Source organism: Oculina patagonica, chromosome 7, assembly GCF_052425735.1.
Source record: "Oculina patagonica isolate OP01 chromosome 7, crgOcupat, whole genome shotgun sequence".
Lineage (NCBI taxonomy): Eukaryota > Metazoa > Cnidaria > Anthozoa > Scleractinia > Oculinidae > Oculina > Oculina patagonica.
In genome coordinates, this window is record NC_135764.1 from 3,492,084 (window position 1) to 3,508,039 (window position 15,956).

At 39.0% G+C, this 15,956-nt stretch overlaps 2 protein-coding genes across 2 annotated transcripts; both read left to right on the top strand.

The window, feature by feature from the left end:
* The first annotated feature begins 2,214 nt into the window (after positions 1-2,214).
* Positions 2,215-4,632, top strand: LOC144660177 (uncharacterized). The gene has a single exon (XM_078520770.1). The coding sequence runs from the start codon at positions 2,241-2,243 to the stop codon at positions 3,669-3,671; it is 1,431 nt and encodes a 476-aa protein (XP_078376896.1). The 5' UTR covers positions 2,215-2,240; the 3' UTR covers positions 3,672-4,632.
* A 2,895-nt stretch (positions 4,633-7,527) lies between these two features.
* On the top strand, positions 7,528-11,450 carry LOC144659751 (ATP synthase lipid-binding protein, mitochondrial-like). The gene is made up of 7 exons (XM_078520247.1): positions 7,528-7,656; positions 7,728-7,799; positions 8,439-8,458; positions 9,160-9,206; positions 9,867-9,895; positions 10,408-10,534; positions 11,127-11,450. The coding sequence occupies exons 1-7, from the start codon at positions 7,612-7,614 to the stop codon at positions 11,294-11,296; spliced, it is 510 nt and encodes a 169-aa protein (XP_078376373.1). The 5' UTR covers positions 7,528-7,611; the 3' UTR covers positions 11,297-11,450.
* Positions 11,451-15,956: the final 4,506 nt, after the last annotated feature.

The following is a 15,956-nucleotide window of genomic DNA, read 5'->3' on the forward strand; positions in this document are numbered from 1 at the left end:
ATGCGCCATCTTGTTTTGATCTCGCGCGAAAACCGCGCACGTGAAAATGCCTTTGGTTGAACCAGTCGACTCTGTCATGTAAATGCAGAACGAACCTCATTCCGGAAGGAAACTCGTTCCGGAATGAAAGTCATTCCGGAATCATGTAAACAGGCCCTTAGTGACGGGTGCAATAGAAAGTCTGCGTAGGAGGCTAAGACCCAATTCAGACCCCGTACTTCACATGAGCCGACCCAAATTATTTTAGACCGGCTGAAATGATTCGGACGCCGAGCGTAATTCAAAGGGAAGATGACGCATTTGGCTCGAAAATAAAAATTTAAAAAAAATATGTAAATACATGTTTATAGTGGTCATGCACTTAGCTTCATATCTCAACGAGATAGCTAGTTTACAGGCATGCCACTGAAACAGAGGAAACAAATAATTTATAAATGAACATAACAGGGTTAAAAATCCCAACTGGCAGGAGGCAGACCAGTTGGCTATATACAAAGCGTGGTCGAGGATTTGAACTCGGGACAACCGAGAAACAAATCCAGCTAGTGGTAAGGGCAGGCCTCGAACCGGTGACCTCCGGATTACAACCCCAGCGCCCTAAACCACTCGGCCACGCTTGCCGAGTGGTTTATTACTCATTTGATTCGGTACATTTGAAGATTGGCGTCTGAATCAAAGCTGGTCCACAGGCGTTATTCCCGGCTGAGCCGATCCGAATTCAATCAGCCGTCCTGGGGGCGGGAAGATGAGAGACGCTGGGAACGAGGTTGCCGTTCCGAATTGATTCAGGCGCCGTTCTTCACATGAACTTAATATTCACCTATAAATTCAATTCGGCTCACGGGAAGCGAAATATTCGAAATTTAAACTGACATGGAGTACTAGTGAAGGAAAGGCGAACATGCGCATAAAATACTTCAGGAAAGGGACATCGCCATGCTCTTAATAAGGCGCGCTCTTCTAAATCTGAGGAATAAGTGGCAGTTGACTAAAATAGGCGATAAAAAACCGCCATTAAACGGTAATCTCTTCCAGGCTGAACTAGTGAAGCCACGAAGAGAGCGCAATCTATTTCGACCGTTCCCCAAGATATTTAAACATGGGATCAGGCAAATCGGAAAGCGAATCAATGATATGATTTAATGCATCTGTCAGCAGTATCGATAGGTAAGAAAACCTAACAGAAACCGATAGGTCTTATGTGAATAGGTGCGTGGAGAGAGAAGAAGAACCCTCCTTGCGCCGTGTCGCGGATTTAGTGTTGGGAATCTAAAACCGCTAAGTCCCAAGTTCTTATTCCTGCTTTTCATACATTTTCTATTATTAGCCCTTAGAGAATTTGGCTTTTGATAATTGTTTTTCCCGGGGTGAACAAGTCCTCTATAATTCTCAACCTGTCTGCATGACTGTCTGCTTGAGTTTGTAATAAACAGGTAAAGAGAATCGAAGTTAGACTGCTGGGGATTAAAGGGCTTACAACTAAATGGCCTTTAATGGTTTTTAAAACATTTAAATGGCCTTGGTAGACCCACATTGGTTTGGAGCGGACGGTTTTAAGTACCGCAAATGGCGTTTTCTTGTCGATACTTTTTGCTTTTTCCATAGGATATAATTTGTTTCGTTCTCTGAACTTTTTTAAAAAACTTACTTCTTCTGCAAAGCGTCAATGTGGGGCAATCCAGCTGTTAAGATCCAGAATAGCGAATTAGCATTAGCAAAGCACACTTAGCAAAATTCAATTCTTTAGTTTCTCGTTTTAATCCCATTTATCAAAAGAATAATTAGCAGTGTCTATAATCATCTTACTATATATGTTTTTCAGCCTTCCTCTATTCTTCACGCAACGTAGAATCGTTCGTTTATGTGCCTGAAAGACCGGTTAAAACAGCAGTGTAATTGTGAATAAAACTTTCCTTCCGCATAAATCTACCTACACCTGAAAACAGCTGTGAAGTTTAAACAACGACTACTGAAATAACAATTTGTACAAGCCAAATTATTGAAAAATCGACACGTAAACCTCATTCAGCAAGTATCACTGTCTAGATTGCACCTCAAAAGGTCGTAGGATAATTTTATTCATCAGTAAACTGAAGGCAAACAACGTGCGTTCATTTCACTGGCTGGATCGCTTTCGTTTCTCTTACAAAACAAACACACCTGTGAATTGTTCTTTTTCCGTTACTAAAAGACTTTTACAGCGATATAGGGTCATTTAGATGTAATCCTTTAATGAGAAAATGGAGATTAACGTGCTCAGAGAGTTATTATTGCTTTTAGCATGTATTCTATGCTATATTCAATTTGCGCGCGGCGCACAAAACGGCGAGGATGAGAATGAAGATGGCGCAAAATCGAGTGGTCGAAAAATTCTGGTTTTCGGTGGAAACGGTTTCATTGGAAGCGAAACTGTACGAAGACTTCTGGACAGAGGAGATGAGATTACCATTGTGAACCGAGGGAATTGGTACTTCGATTCAGAAGAGCGCATCAAACCATTCGTAAAAGCGCATTTAAGGTGCGATCGAGACAAACTGCTAAAACTCGACTGTGAGGAATTGTTAACTTCCGGAAACTACGATGCTGTAATCGATTTCAGTTCATACAACGCGAGGCAGATAAAACAGGTGGTCGATTTGCTGCGAGACCGAGTCGGTGTCTACATTTACATCAGTACTGATTCCATTTACGAAGTCTGCGAGAAATCGCACTCCGGGTCTAGCGCTGAAGAAGATGCAGTTCGACCGAAGAGCGGAAAAAAACGCCTGGAACTTAAGAGAGAGGAAAAATATGGCCACGATAAATTAGCTTGTGAAGAGGTTCTAGAAGAGGAAAGGAAATCTAGTGGCCTTCCATATGTGGCGTTGCGATTCCCGGATGTGATCGGACCACGTGACAGTTCCTTCCGATTTTGGACCTATCAGCTGTGGATACGCATCCACAAGGAAATCAAACATCCAGTACATATGCCCAGCGGTGTTTCGGAGGTAAAGTTTAGTCTCATTCACGTGGAGGATGCGGCGAAAGCGATCGAGAAAGTCCTGGATGTTGGTCCCGCAGCTCACAATCAAGCTATCAACGTGGCGTTTAACGAACATTTTACTCTGAAAGAACTCCTCCGAAATATAGCCGATAAGCTGGGAATTGACGAGCTCGAATTTCTCTCCGAAGATGATGTGACGTGGTACTCCTATCCTACGGTTACAAAAGGTCCCCTTGATATCAGCAAGGCCAAAATTCTTCTGGACTGGGAGCCCATGACATGGGAGACTGCACTAGATTTACTGACCTCTTTCTTCGACGGTGCGATGACGGATGAAAAATTTCTCAAAGAACGAGAAGTTCTCATGTCAGACATTTTTGAGAGCATTGTTCCCGAAGAACATTACCCATCTGCTATAAAGAAACTGGAAGAAATTTACGGAAAGGAAGTGATGGAAGGAATAGCTATGGATGTTGGCTACGGTGAACACCCTGAAATCGCGGGCGCGAGTGATGGTCAAAATTCCAGCGCCGCACATGGTCAAAAATCAGCGGAGATGGGAGCAGGGGCTCACACATCAGAAACTGGCGAGGAAAGTGTAGAGGAAATCGAATCTGAAAATGAGGCTAGCGCATCCAAACCAGCTTCAGAAACCAAAAAGAAAGACAAACACTCAGATGAACTGTAATTGATTTGAAAAGAGGAAGTTGCACCTATATGATTTTATTGTCATTCTTGTAAAATATATATAACACAAGCAATTATTTTGTTTTGAAATTATTTTAGATCTTTTGAAAACAAAAATCGATGATATATATGTAGTGAATTCAAACTATGCGCACTGAATTGTGTCAGTTACCTTAACAAAGCCAGTATTAGCTTTTTGCACCGAAATTCACGTATTGAGGTTTGCATAAAATAGAGGTAGAAAACAAGATAAATAACATTTTGTCAAGCAATGTGGACTGTCAGAGTTTAAATATATTTTGACTATTGTAAATTAACTGAACGAATCAGTGGAGTGCTTGTTATTTTGTCTTACCGTACCCAAATTCGCAAGTAGCCATATAGAAGCGCGATCTACTGTCCTGATATCCTACGATATCAAGTCACTGACCTGATATGCCACCATATCACGGTCACTTTGAATTAAAGTAGTGTTTCTGTACGATGAATTGAAAAGAGGTTTAACCAATAAAACAGAAACTAGTATTTTTAATTAGCTGGTGTTTACCGGTCGTAAAATGAGAAAAACTTTCCCGCCAAAACTAAACTTGGGCGCGCTCGCCAATTGCGCGATGTTTGCCGACGAGTACTGAAACATTCACACTGAAACAATGGAGTCGGAGTTTCCAAATTTTTCGCTAAATTTGGATTTTGAAAAGTTAGGGAATGAAACTCCAAACAAACGAGTAAAAAATGTAAGAAGAGGACTTGATAAAAGTGTTGAAGACTAAAAAAGTATCAATACAAGCAGGTCAACACATTTTGTACTACGTGTCTGGCAAGCATGGCTTCAACAGATCGAATAATATCACCGGATTTTTGGCTGAATTTGGGTACGGTAAATACCTAATAGTACCTTTTTGGTACGCTTCGGCGGCATATCAGGCTCGTTTGGTCTCACCATGGGTATTTTGGCTCGACTGCGTCTCGCCAAAATACGAACCATGGCTCGACCAAACTCGCCTGATATTTATACCTAATCGTACCTTTTTGGTACGCTTCGGCGGCATATCAGGCGAGTTTGGTCGAGCCATGGTTCGTATTTTGGCGAGACGCAGTCGAGCCAAAATACCCATGGTGAGACCAAACGAGCCTGATATGCCGCCGAAGCGTACCAAAAAGGTACTATTAGGTATTTACCGTACCCAAATTCAGCCAAAAATCCGGTGATATTATTCGATCTGTTGAAGACATGCTTGCCAGACACGTAGTACAAAATGTGTTGACCTGCTTGTATTGATACTTTTTTGGTCTTCAACACGGCTATCAAGTCCCCTTCTTACATTTTTTTACTCGTTTGTTTGGAGTTTCATTCCCTAAATTTTCAAAATCCAAATTTAGCGAAAAATTTGGAAACTCCGACTCCATTGTTTCAGTGTGAATGTTTCAGTACTCGTCGGCAAACATCGCGCAATTGGCGAGCGCGCTCAAGTTTAGTTTTGGCGGGAAAGTTTTCTCATTTTACGACCGGTAAACACCAGCTAATTAAAAATACTCGTTTCTGTTTTATTGGTAAAACCTCTTTTCAATTCATCGCACGGAAACACTACTTTAATTCAAAGTGACCGTGATATGGTGGCATATCAGGTCAGTGACTTGATATCGTAGGATATCAGGACAGTAGATCGCGCTTCTGATTGGCTACTTGCGAATTTGGGAACGGTAAGCCGCCGAAGCGTACCAAAAAGGTACGATTAGGTATAAATAGCAGTTCTCTCGTGACGTCAGATTTGTTACCCTGGGAACAGCCAATCAGATATGTTCATTTGATTCTAATAAAAAAGTACAGTAAAAAAACTATGCCAAGATACCCCCGTAGGAAACTACATGTCGTTGTTATTAAATCTTAAATTATCACCAATTGGAAAATCGTGATAGTTCAAAATAAAGGAGATTAACACGAAACAGAGGATGATCCTAATGAAGAAAATTAAATTAATGGAAATCACTTTTTATGTTGAAAAAGTAACAGCAACAAAATTTTAATTACAAACAGCAATACAAAACAGAACTAGGTCGCTCAAAGATAAGAAAAATATTTAATTTAAGTTAATCAGCGTAATCCGTGGTTTCGTTAACACAACAAGGAAAAAACGAGCAGGCGAGAGGAATGGGGCTCTCGCAGCTTCGTCGTTTTTTTGGCGCTCGTTTTTCCTTGTTTTGTGCCAACGAAACCACCAGCTCCGCAGAATAAATTTGAGTCTCATTCCAAACACAGAAAAATGTTCAAAATAATAGGACTCTAATAGCAATAAGTGTGCGTAAATCAATGCGCTCATTTTTGTCTCAAAGCGTTAACTTTCTTTATTGTAATAATAATTAAGGTCCCTTGATTATTTTTCTAATGAACTATTAGATGCACAATCCGTAATGAACCTTTTTAATATTCCTGTAGACGGAAAACAATATTGCGTAAAATTGACGAACACAGAGGCTTGACACTGCACTGACAATCTAACTGTTTGATTACCGGAGTTTAAATGACGGCATGAAATCTGACTTCGTAATCTCTTCAGTGTTAAAATTCACTCCACAAATAATCAACACCGTGGACCTCGAGATAAGAACTTTTCATTACTGTAGTCTGTAGAAATATAATTATAAGCAAATGCTGTATTGTTACGCCATTTTAGGAGTGTAGTAAAGGAAACTAAGATGTCATAGACTTTGAAGAATTACACAGAGGTAACTTGGAGCTGAGAAAGTCTTTTTGTGGTGTGCAGTGACGTTTTTCTATTTTATGGCCTTTTATTCTTTTCTTAGCTTTCATACCTTTTTAAATCAACCTTCTTCTTAGCGGCGCACCGCTTCCCCCTCTCCATTTATGGTGAGGTTCTACCCAAATTGGAAGATTTAAAGAAGGGATTGAAGAAAAAAAATTGTTTGAAACACCACCGGACAGTTGACCACCACGCAAGAGCACTCCCAACCTCGCTCCCATGCAGGGTTTCTCTCTCTCCGCCCCCAAGATCGAGAGAAGAGAACGAGGTTGGAGCACTCTAGGTTGTCGGGGGACTGTCTGGTGTCCGTCTTCCAATTTTTAACCTCAAATTCTACTTTTAAAATCACATTAAATCTCCAATATCTGTTATTTCTCTAATTTTTATTTATCCCTTGAGAAAAACTATCTCCTCCTTAAAATCCTTAAAAATCACCCAAAAATTTTCAAAACACCGCAAAACATAGCAGTATACCGTAAAGTTCCGGTTGTAAGTTTTTAACTAAAAAAAGTATTTCGATCAACACTGCCGTGGCTCGTTTCGAAAAGTTTTTATTATTCCGCTTATAAGCCCTCCCGGATATAAGCCCCTCCGCTTATAAGCCCACAGAAAACCCCTTTAAGAAGTTGTATAAACCCAGGGCTTATAACCGGAATTTTACGGTATGAGATGAGTGAAGCGTTTCTGGATTCCCTGAAACCCGAAAGAGATATTTCCGTTAAACCCATCTTATGCATTGGAAAAACGGCAACGACCTTCAAGGCCACCAAATCAGCTCAAATTATTTTTTTCGATACGGTAGGAACCATACTGTATAATGGGTGGCCTGTGTCGTTGGCGCAAAACCAGGAATCGACAAGGAGCCTGTTCGCGGGCTTCGCAACTCGTTTATGCCTCCGTTTGCGCCATCGAAATCGCCAGCTACAGAGGCTACGTATAAATGAGCTGAAACTCAGGCAGCGGTAAACATGGTAAAAACTGTTGTGACTATAAAAAAGTCAGATTTCAAGTCCCCGCCACAGCGGGAATCGGGCCCCAAGTGTCATCTAAGCGAGGCTGATCCCAGAAGTCCATGCGATCACTATGAATATCCCAGAGTGCAGTGCAGCGTCCCTCCTCGCCGTCCATCTTGGAAAGTAGAACGGAGCGTGGCTTTATCAGCAGTGAAGTTATCTAAAAAAGATGTTTTCTTGCAGTAAATTTACCTCCCCAGTCGCTAGGAGTATTGTAAGTGTGAATTTTGTAAAGTTTTGTTAAAGTTTACGCGTAAATTAATCGAAATGCTTTGATATTTGTAGGTTGGCAATGGTCGTGCACTATCTCGGCCGCTTTCTACCGCCATTCGTCCTCAGTCACAAACTTTGGCAATGGTATGTAGCCTGAAAAGTGTATTAAGTTAGACAAAATAGCCATAAAAATACGACAGGGATGTGCATTTTTGTCTGGGATTACTACTGATCTCTATTTTCGAGCAGTTTTGTCGCAAAACTCATCAACCGGCGCCGGCTTGTGCAACTTGAGATCGGGTTGCACGTGTCACAAGAGATTATTTCTTCGTAGTAAAATGTAGAAACGGTAAATGTAAAACTAGAAATGAGACACAGATTTGAAAGTGGTCTTTATGAAAGGAAATAACACTGCTCATTTTGTCATTTTTAAAGGAGACCACGATTAGAATTGCTGGTTGGTAGTATTGGGGGTGGGTTCATAGAGAGATTTCAATATACTAAACTTTACATCCAATATAGATGTTCATTATTGATGTTTGATACTTTAATCCCAGTGCTGGAGCATATTCAAAAAATGATTTGATAAGACCTTTTAATCTAGTGGAAAATTTTGTCTTGTAAAGAATCTTCCAATGGGTAATATAGGAAATTTCTGTGAATTAATGAGGAGAATTTGGATTTTGATATTGAGACAAAGAAGGGCTTACTCCCCTTTGGTTTGTGAGTGTTGTTCTGGATTTAAAATACCTAACTTATCTTCTTTTTTTGTTGTCATTTCAGAATGTTCAGTCAGCACAAAAGTAAGTATGCAATAGTTTGAGAGGTTTGTTGGTGTTTTATGGTGAAGTTTCAGGGGAAGATGTGTATGGAAAATATGGCTTTCCTTACTTATAAGGGACTCGCGCTATATCAGAAAAAAACTGTCTAAATGCACGTGCAAAATGGCGCAATAAACTGTATAAAAAGCGATGTACGGCAAATTTATTGTAAAAACGCACCACGTACTGCGGTTAGTTCCACTTCGGTTTGCTTGCGGTTAGTTCCACTCCGGTTTGCTTGCAGTTAGCTTTTATTTGTTAGTAAGGGCAGCACTTTTTTTAAAAAATTGATAACTGTATCACTAGCATAGTACTACTTTTGTTTACAGATGCAAAATGCTTTGAACATTTGCAAGTTTTTATTTAGCATCACTCATACAACTTAACTTTGGTTACTTTTGTTACAATACTTGCAACACCTTACATCATATACATCATTTTAGTCACATTTGCAAGTTTATTGAGATTTCTTGAGCTCCATTTATTGCGTGAACACATGATTCACAGAAATTAGTTGATTTTTCTTTTTAACTCTATTAAAACTACAGCAACTGTAATTGAAACAAGCTAAATTTTTAGGCCATTTTGTGGGCATGGTTTCAGTAGTAGAAATTTGTAATATTTTTGTACTTCTTTTGTGTTAATATAACCTTTTTGTAACATTGTTTTTTTTTATATTTCAGGAATATGTTTAATCTGTCTCGTGCTGTTGTATCAAGTCAGTTCTCTAGTAAGTATGGGAAAACTGAGCAGATCTAGACGTAACTTTTTCTGTATGAACACTTTTAAATTAATGGACATTTTAGCGTTTGAATGTGATCACTGAATTTGAATTGCATCAACACTCTACTTATGAGTTGTCAAACTATCTATAATGAGAGTACAGAGAACTTTTTCTTCTTTTAGATTTTCTTCCATAATCTTTGTGAATCTTGCATTAAACCATTCTGGATTGAGATTTAACATTGGGGGAGGCGCGGTGGCCTAATGGTTAGTGCGCTCGCCTCTGAGTCGAACGACCCGGGTTCGAGGCCTGGCCGGGGCGCTGCGTTGTGTTCTTGGGCAAGACACTTTACTCTCACAGTGCCTCTCTCCACCCAGGTGTATAAATGGGTACCGGCGAATTTACTGCTGGGGGGTAACCCTGCGATGGACTAGCATCCCATCCAGGGGGGAGTAGCAATACTCCGAGTCGCTTAATGCTACGGAAACCGGGATAAGCTCCGGCCTGTATGGGCCACTAGGCTCCAAGCAGACTTTACCTTACCTTTACCAATAATATCAGCCTGAACTACAATGTATTAATCAAGGATTTAGTAGTCAAGGAAATTGTCACTGTTGTTGACTTTTTTAGAATTTGTTTTCACATTCATGATATGTTAATTTCCAGGTATCCAAAAAGATAACTTGCAAAGCAAGGTTAGTGGTATAAACTGGTTGATTTTTCCCTAATGCACCCCCCAGAAAAGAGTCATCACCACACAAAATTAAATATATGTGATGTTAGCTAATGAGGAAGTACAAGTTTCCTTTCCCCATTCTTTTTCAAGGTGTTGTTGTGTAAAACAAATAAAATTCACAACAGAAAAACTGACAGCAAGATATTCCATCCCCTCATCGAAACTTGCCACATTAAAGGGAACCTCGATGTATTGATGCTGAATTATTCGAAATGACTAAATTCAAAATTTTACAGGAAAAGGGAAAAATAACATTTAATGGTAATAAAAATGAAAATATGGCGTTGCTGCCATTTTAGATTTTATGACGTGTAATGTTTGCCCAATTTTTTTCACACAAAAAATCCTTTGTTTCCAAAAGAAGCAGCAACCATTAAACATCATAAAATCTAAAATAGCGACACAACAATTAGGAATATTCTGAAAGAAAGTTCTGTAGAGTAAAAGTTGTTTTGTTTTTATTTTTGCCAGGCTGTAGTACCATCCTCTCCCTTGTTAGCTATGGCCTGCCGAGGCTTTCAGACAAGTTCTCAAGTCCAGGATGTTGATTCTGCTGCCAAGTTCATTGGTGCTGGTGCAGCTACTGTAGGTGTTGCAGGTCAGTTGAATTTCTTTTATGGCTCTACCTTGCAAATTTGTCAGTTTTGCCTTCATGTCTGTAAAGCAATTACAAATGCAAGTGCATACAGCTCAAGAATTTCCCATTTTCTTGTGCTTGCATGTGTTTGTCAATGTGTAACTGATCAGTCTGTAATGGAAATGTGTTTGCATACATCATGTTAAGTAGCAGTAAGACTCCACAAATTTATACTGACTCAGAGAGTTGAAATAAAAACTAAATTTGGTGTAAAAGGCATAAAACGGTAACTACAAAACAACAACAAAATCTCCCCCCCCCCCCCCCCAGATTGCCACACACCACAACACATGCACCCCATGCACATGAAGGCACAAGTTCAAAAAGTTTTTTTTTTTGTGCACCACTTGGTTGTCACTCATCACTCCATTCTAAAAACTGTCCACAAGTATCATGGATGTTGTCCTTCACAACGCTTCACATTCCCTGTGTTTGCTTTAGTGTAAAAATTTGCTGGTGTTTGCTAGATCTATGTTTGTGTACCAGGCTTTGATGTAAACCTATCTGGTGATCAACAAATGTTACTAACAACTGTGTTTCCTTTCTGCAACAGGTAGTGGAGCTGGTATTGGTACAGTGTTTGGCAGTCTGATCATTGGTTATGCCAGGAATCCATCCCTCAAGCAACAGCTTTTCTCATATGCTATTCTAGGCTTTGCCCTGTCTGAAGCTATGGGTCTTTTCTGCTTGATGATGGCCTTTTTAATCCTGTTTGCCCTGTAAACTGTATTCGTGATCCACAAGCGATCAATTCATGCCATTAATTTTAGTGAATGGCTTTGTGGAAGGGCTGTTGTGTGCTTGTGCTAATTTTATTTTGTGAACAAATAACTGTGATGGTCTGAAATAAAGCACCTTGTGTAAAATTTTGTTTAAATTTTTATTGTATTGTTTACTGATATTAAAATTTTCAGAGCCTATGCACTCTCAAATCTGTTCACAACTATAATAGAAGCCAATCAGAACTACTAAATAATAATTGCTAATAAGGGAGAAATAATTTTCCCCTATTTTGATACCTACTCAGGGCTCACCAAAACCCCCGTCCGGTTGTCCGGGACAAGTAGATTTTCCTGTCAGGCAAGTGACTTTTCATGCTCACAACGGCCCAGGCAAACCATCAAATAACTTAATTTCTAATTAAAACAACGAGTTAATGTTTGAAACAAAGCAGTACATTTTTGGCCTACTATTTGTCATGGGTAATCAAAGGTTATAAATGAACTTTTACAAAAACTAAAGGAAGCTTAAACACGCAGGCTACTTTGAACAAGGCTTCACGACAGTGATAAATTCACCATTTGCATTTCACCTTGCTTACTTTCCATAGAATCAGCCACACAAAAAAGTAAGGCAATTAAACAACAATTATTATAATGCATCAAAAACTGTTCCAATCAACAATTTGATTCAAAATGGTTCTCAATGGTTTTTGGATTTGTTGAAATGTGTTGCCAATGTCTCAAAATAAATTCCAAATGTTTTGCAACGGTTTTGAAATGATTTCCAACGGAATTTTCATTTCATTGAAGAGGTCATTGAAATGCATTGTCAATCTTCCAAAACGCATTGACAATGTTTTCATAATGCATTCTCAATGTTTGAAAATGCATTGAAACATGAAATGGTATAATGGTCTTTTCCTTTAGGGTCGTTTTCACCAATAGGGTCACAATTTCCCTGGTGTTCCCTTGGGGGGGGGGGGGGTTCATGAATTATTAATAAGTTTAAGAACCTGGGCAAGGGGGAAAAGTGTCCGGGCAAGCAAAATTTGAGAGTTACTTGCCCCATGGGCAAGCTGGAATTCAAGTTTTTGTCGAGCCCTGCTACTGTTAACTCCACTGTCTTAATAGATGAGGCCTTCCAAGGGGTAAAAGCGACAAGTGACATGACCCTGAAAACTGGCGACATGGAACATTTTAAAAGCGACATCATTACAGCACCGAAATGCGACAGAGAACGAAGCGACAGCAAAACAATGAGGTAAAAAACGACAGCGACATTTACCGCTGTTAGCTAGGCGACATGGGTTCTCAGAAACATGCGACATTGCGACACGGCTACCCCCCTTGGAAGGCCTCATAGATCTACCGTATTTATTCGATTAAGTGCCCAACCTGGAATAAGCGGCCACATGGAATAAGTGCCCACCCTGTAGGTAGGAAAAGTTAATAAGCGCCCAGCCTCAAATAAGTGCCCACCCCCCTCCCCCCCCAAAAAAAAAAAAAAAAAAAAAAAACTGAAGTGCAAAAGCTGAGTATACCTTAATGACAATGAGATTGGAATGGACTTGATACTACTAAGAGACTTCTCAGGTTTTCTAATATTTTACAGAAACTTTCAAAGAACAGTTAAAATTCTGCTTTGGTACATACGTACATCTTCACGTTTTATTAGTACTCATTGTCTTGTTAAAATAAACTTACTACTTGCAGAAAATGGTTAAAATTTGATAAGCACCCAGCCTCGAATAAGCGCCCACTCTCAAGGTCCAAAAATTTAATAAAATCGAATAAATACGGTATGTATACCAACCAGTTTATCTTATTTTGTCTTTCTCTTTGGACTACTGACAAAAGGTATTACAAAGAATTACAGCCAACTTCATTACAGTGTGAAGACCAAGGCTTTTCAAATATCATTCACCCAAGTGAACTGGCAATAAATAAACTTTATTCTGTAGTCACAACTTTTTACAGTATTTTTAACTGGCAGAAATGGCTTTGCATTGGAATTTGAAATAAATACCATCAAAACAAATTTTATGCTTAGCAAGCCATAAGAATGTTGTTTGGCTGTCTCGACGTCCTATGGAATAAATTTCTGTAAGGTCTGTAAACCATTAAGTTTCATCTGCTTGACAAATTCCAAAATTTTTGAAAAACTCTGCTAAATAAAAATGTACATTTGATCAAACTTGTGCAGGCATAAATTCTATGACCACTTTTGTGATCACCTTGGGTGAATGATCTGTCAAATGATGTCTCACAAGACCCAGGTCTTCAAACTGCACTGAACTTGCCTCTAAACTGACGGCCTTATTAACCTTTTTAGCATAAAGGATAAACGAACGTCTACACCTGATTGAAGAAACGTTGACCCATGTAAAACATAAACCATGCACGATGTGACCCAAATGTTTACTGGGAAGTCGGAAAAAGTAATCCCTATCTGTGACGGAATAAACATTATAATATGACAGGATGCATAAATCATGCTCGTAAGGCCCCAATAAAAGGAATATCACTAGGCTTACCAAGGCTGTCAACCCAGAATGCCATTCAGTGTTATCATTCACAGTTTGTGCTTTTCACAGCGTCAACATTTCTTCAACAGGTGTATACAAAGGATGAATGCATTGAAATGACTGCAATAATTTATGGTCAATTTAACTAACTAATTTCAGTTAACCGAGCAACATACAGATTTTGGCAATTTTATTAATATTGCACTTTGCTGTTAGTCAGAAAAGATACTGTACCAATTTTTAAATGTAACCTGGTGGAAAACTCCAGACTAAATTCTTCAAGCAAATGATTAGTTTTACAAAAAAGATACCCAATTCTAGGCCAAAACACTGCTTACTACACCCTATCCCAGGCAAAACGGCTTGGAAATCATACCCACTCACAGTGGTACAAATGGGAGTTAACCAATTACTCTTAACCCCAGGGGGGTACCCGGGGTTTCAAGTGACGGGGATGATCGAACGGATATTTTGGGTTTGAAATTTTCGTTTCCGGGATTTTTTTGGGTAGGAAAATTTGGCAAGTAATTTTTTATTTAAGTAGGGATGTTTTTGGGTATTAAAAACAATCTGAAGATTTGTGGTGGTGCCTTGGCTGCGTAGTTCTTTGAATTAAGTACAAACAAACGTGTTTTGCTGTTGATTTTTAAGGGGTCAATTTTTAGATCTAGGGATTTTTTTGGGTTATGTTGGAAGCCCCAGGGATTTTTTGGGTCTGGATTTTTGCCCCTATTTGATCATCCTCGTCACTTAAAATCCCAAGCACCCCCCCCCCCCCTGGGCTCTTAACCTGGTGTAATATAGGTGTCCGTATTACAGAATTGCTCTTTGGGAGTGGTTCGACAGTGTACTGACAGGAAAAAGAAGAAAATTGGCATTCAAGTCACAGGTCAGCACACCTGAAAAGAAGCCTTGACTCCAAAATTTCCAACTTGCTTTATTTCTTTACAAAACTTATCCTATTTTTGAGGTCTTCTTGATCATGACAAGACATCTTAAATTTCCCGAATATTTTACCAGATTCTAATCATTAATAAAAGCATGCTTTAAGAACATGTAAAGTTACTCTCCAGTGCAAATTACACTGTATGTTCACCCCTAAGAGATAGCACAATATCGTTATCTTCAGACAAGTAAGGTCTCATCGTACTTCTCTTCTTACTCGACTTAATTTCCCTAAAAGGCGCTATAATTATTTAAGGGAAAATCCCATGCATCCTAATAATTTATAAGTTATTGCAAGTTAGTCTCATTCACAGTTGTTTGTTGTTTGTGTCTGCTGTCATCATGCAATGCTTCTATTGCGAGTGAGAAAAAAATAAAGTCAAGGCTCTGTTTAAGCATTCCAAGGGCTTAATAGACTTCTTTATAGCTACCTTATTGTTACTTATTTTCGTGGGACTTCATTTTCCTGATTTTCAAAAAGACATGTAATTAAAGACCTGTGATAAAAGGTTCTTGCGAAAAATAAGGATGCAAACTTAAATACCCTAGTACTGCTTCTAAGATATAATTTGTTATAATTAATTGTTACCGTCAGTTTACTACATAATATCTTAGTACAGTAGTCAAACTAGCTCTACTTTGAGTTACGAAGGAACATGTCATGTTTAGTGTCATTGAAAACAATTTGGGAAATTAAAATCAAATGTGCCTGCAATATTGAGACTTCTGTTTGCAGACCAGTATTTTAACAATTTTTACGAGTGTCTATGAAGTAAAAATTAATTGATGCTTATTTGAAAGACTTTTACAAATAAAGAAGAATGGCGTTTACCGTTTTGAAAAATCTTATTTCGTTCAGGAGATATTTAAGTTTTTGTGTTATGCAAATGAAGAAAGTGATGACGTCATAAATTGTTCCACTAAAAGATTGGTAATTTAATCAAGGATATCTCTGAAAATATAAGAGTGTTACCTTTGAAACTTGGCATCCGTAGTGACCTTCCTCAAAGGTGCAAGATGGCTCATACTATGATGTAACCATGCCAACACTCTTGGTTCCAGTCTCTTTCTGTCATAAACCAAATATCTCTATGTGGAAACCTTTTAAGTGGGACAGAGGGTCCGGCTTGGAACACACATGATGCCCATATTACGCTAATTATCCTCATTAGCCTGTTGGGAGTGGATCAT

What these genes read in the sequence shown, in the direction of transcription:
- LOC144660177 (XM_078520770.1), top strand. Translation starts at nt 2,241, where the DNA reads ATGGAGATTAACGTGCTCAGAGAGTTATTATTGCTTTTAGCATGTATT.
- LOC144659751 (XM_078520247.1), top strand. Translation starts at nt 7,612, where the DNA reads ATGTTTTCTTGCAGTAAATTTACCTCCCCAGTCGCTAGGAGTATT. An exon ending in AATGTTCAGTCAGCACAAAA is followed by an intron (nt 8,459 to 9,159) that starts GTAAGTATGCAA and finishes TTTATATTTCAG; the next exon opens with GAATATGTTTAATCTGTCTC. An exon ending in AGCTACTGTAGGTGTTGCAG is followed by an intron (nt 10,535 to 11,126) that starts GTCAGTTGAATT and finishes TTTCTGCAACAG; the next exon opens with GTAGTGGAGCTGGTATTGGT.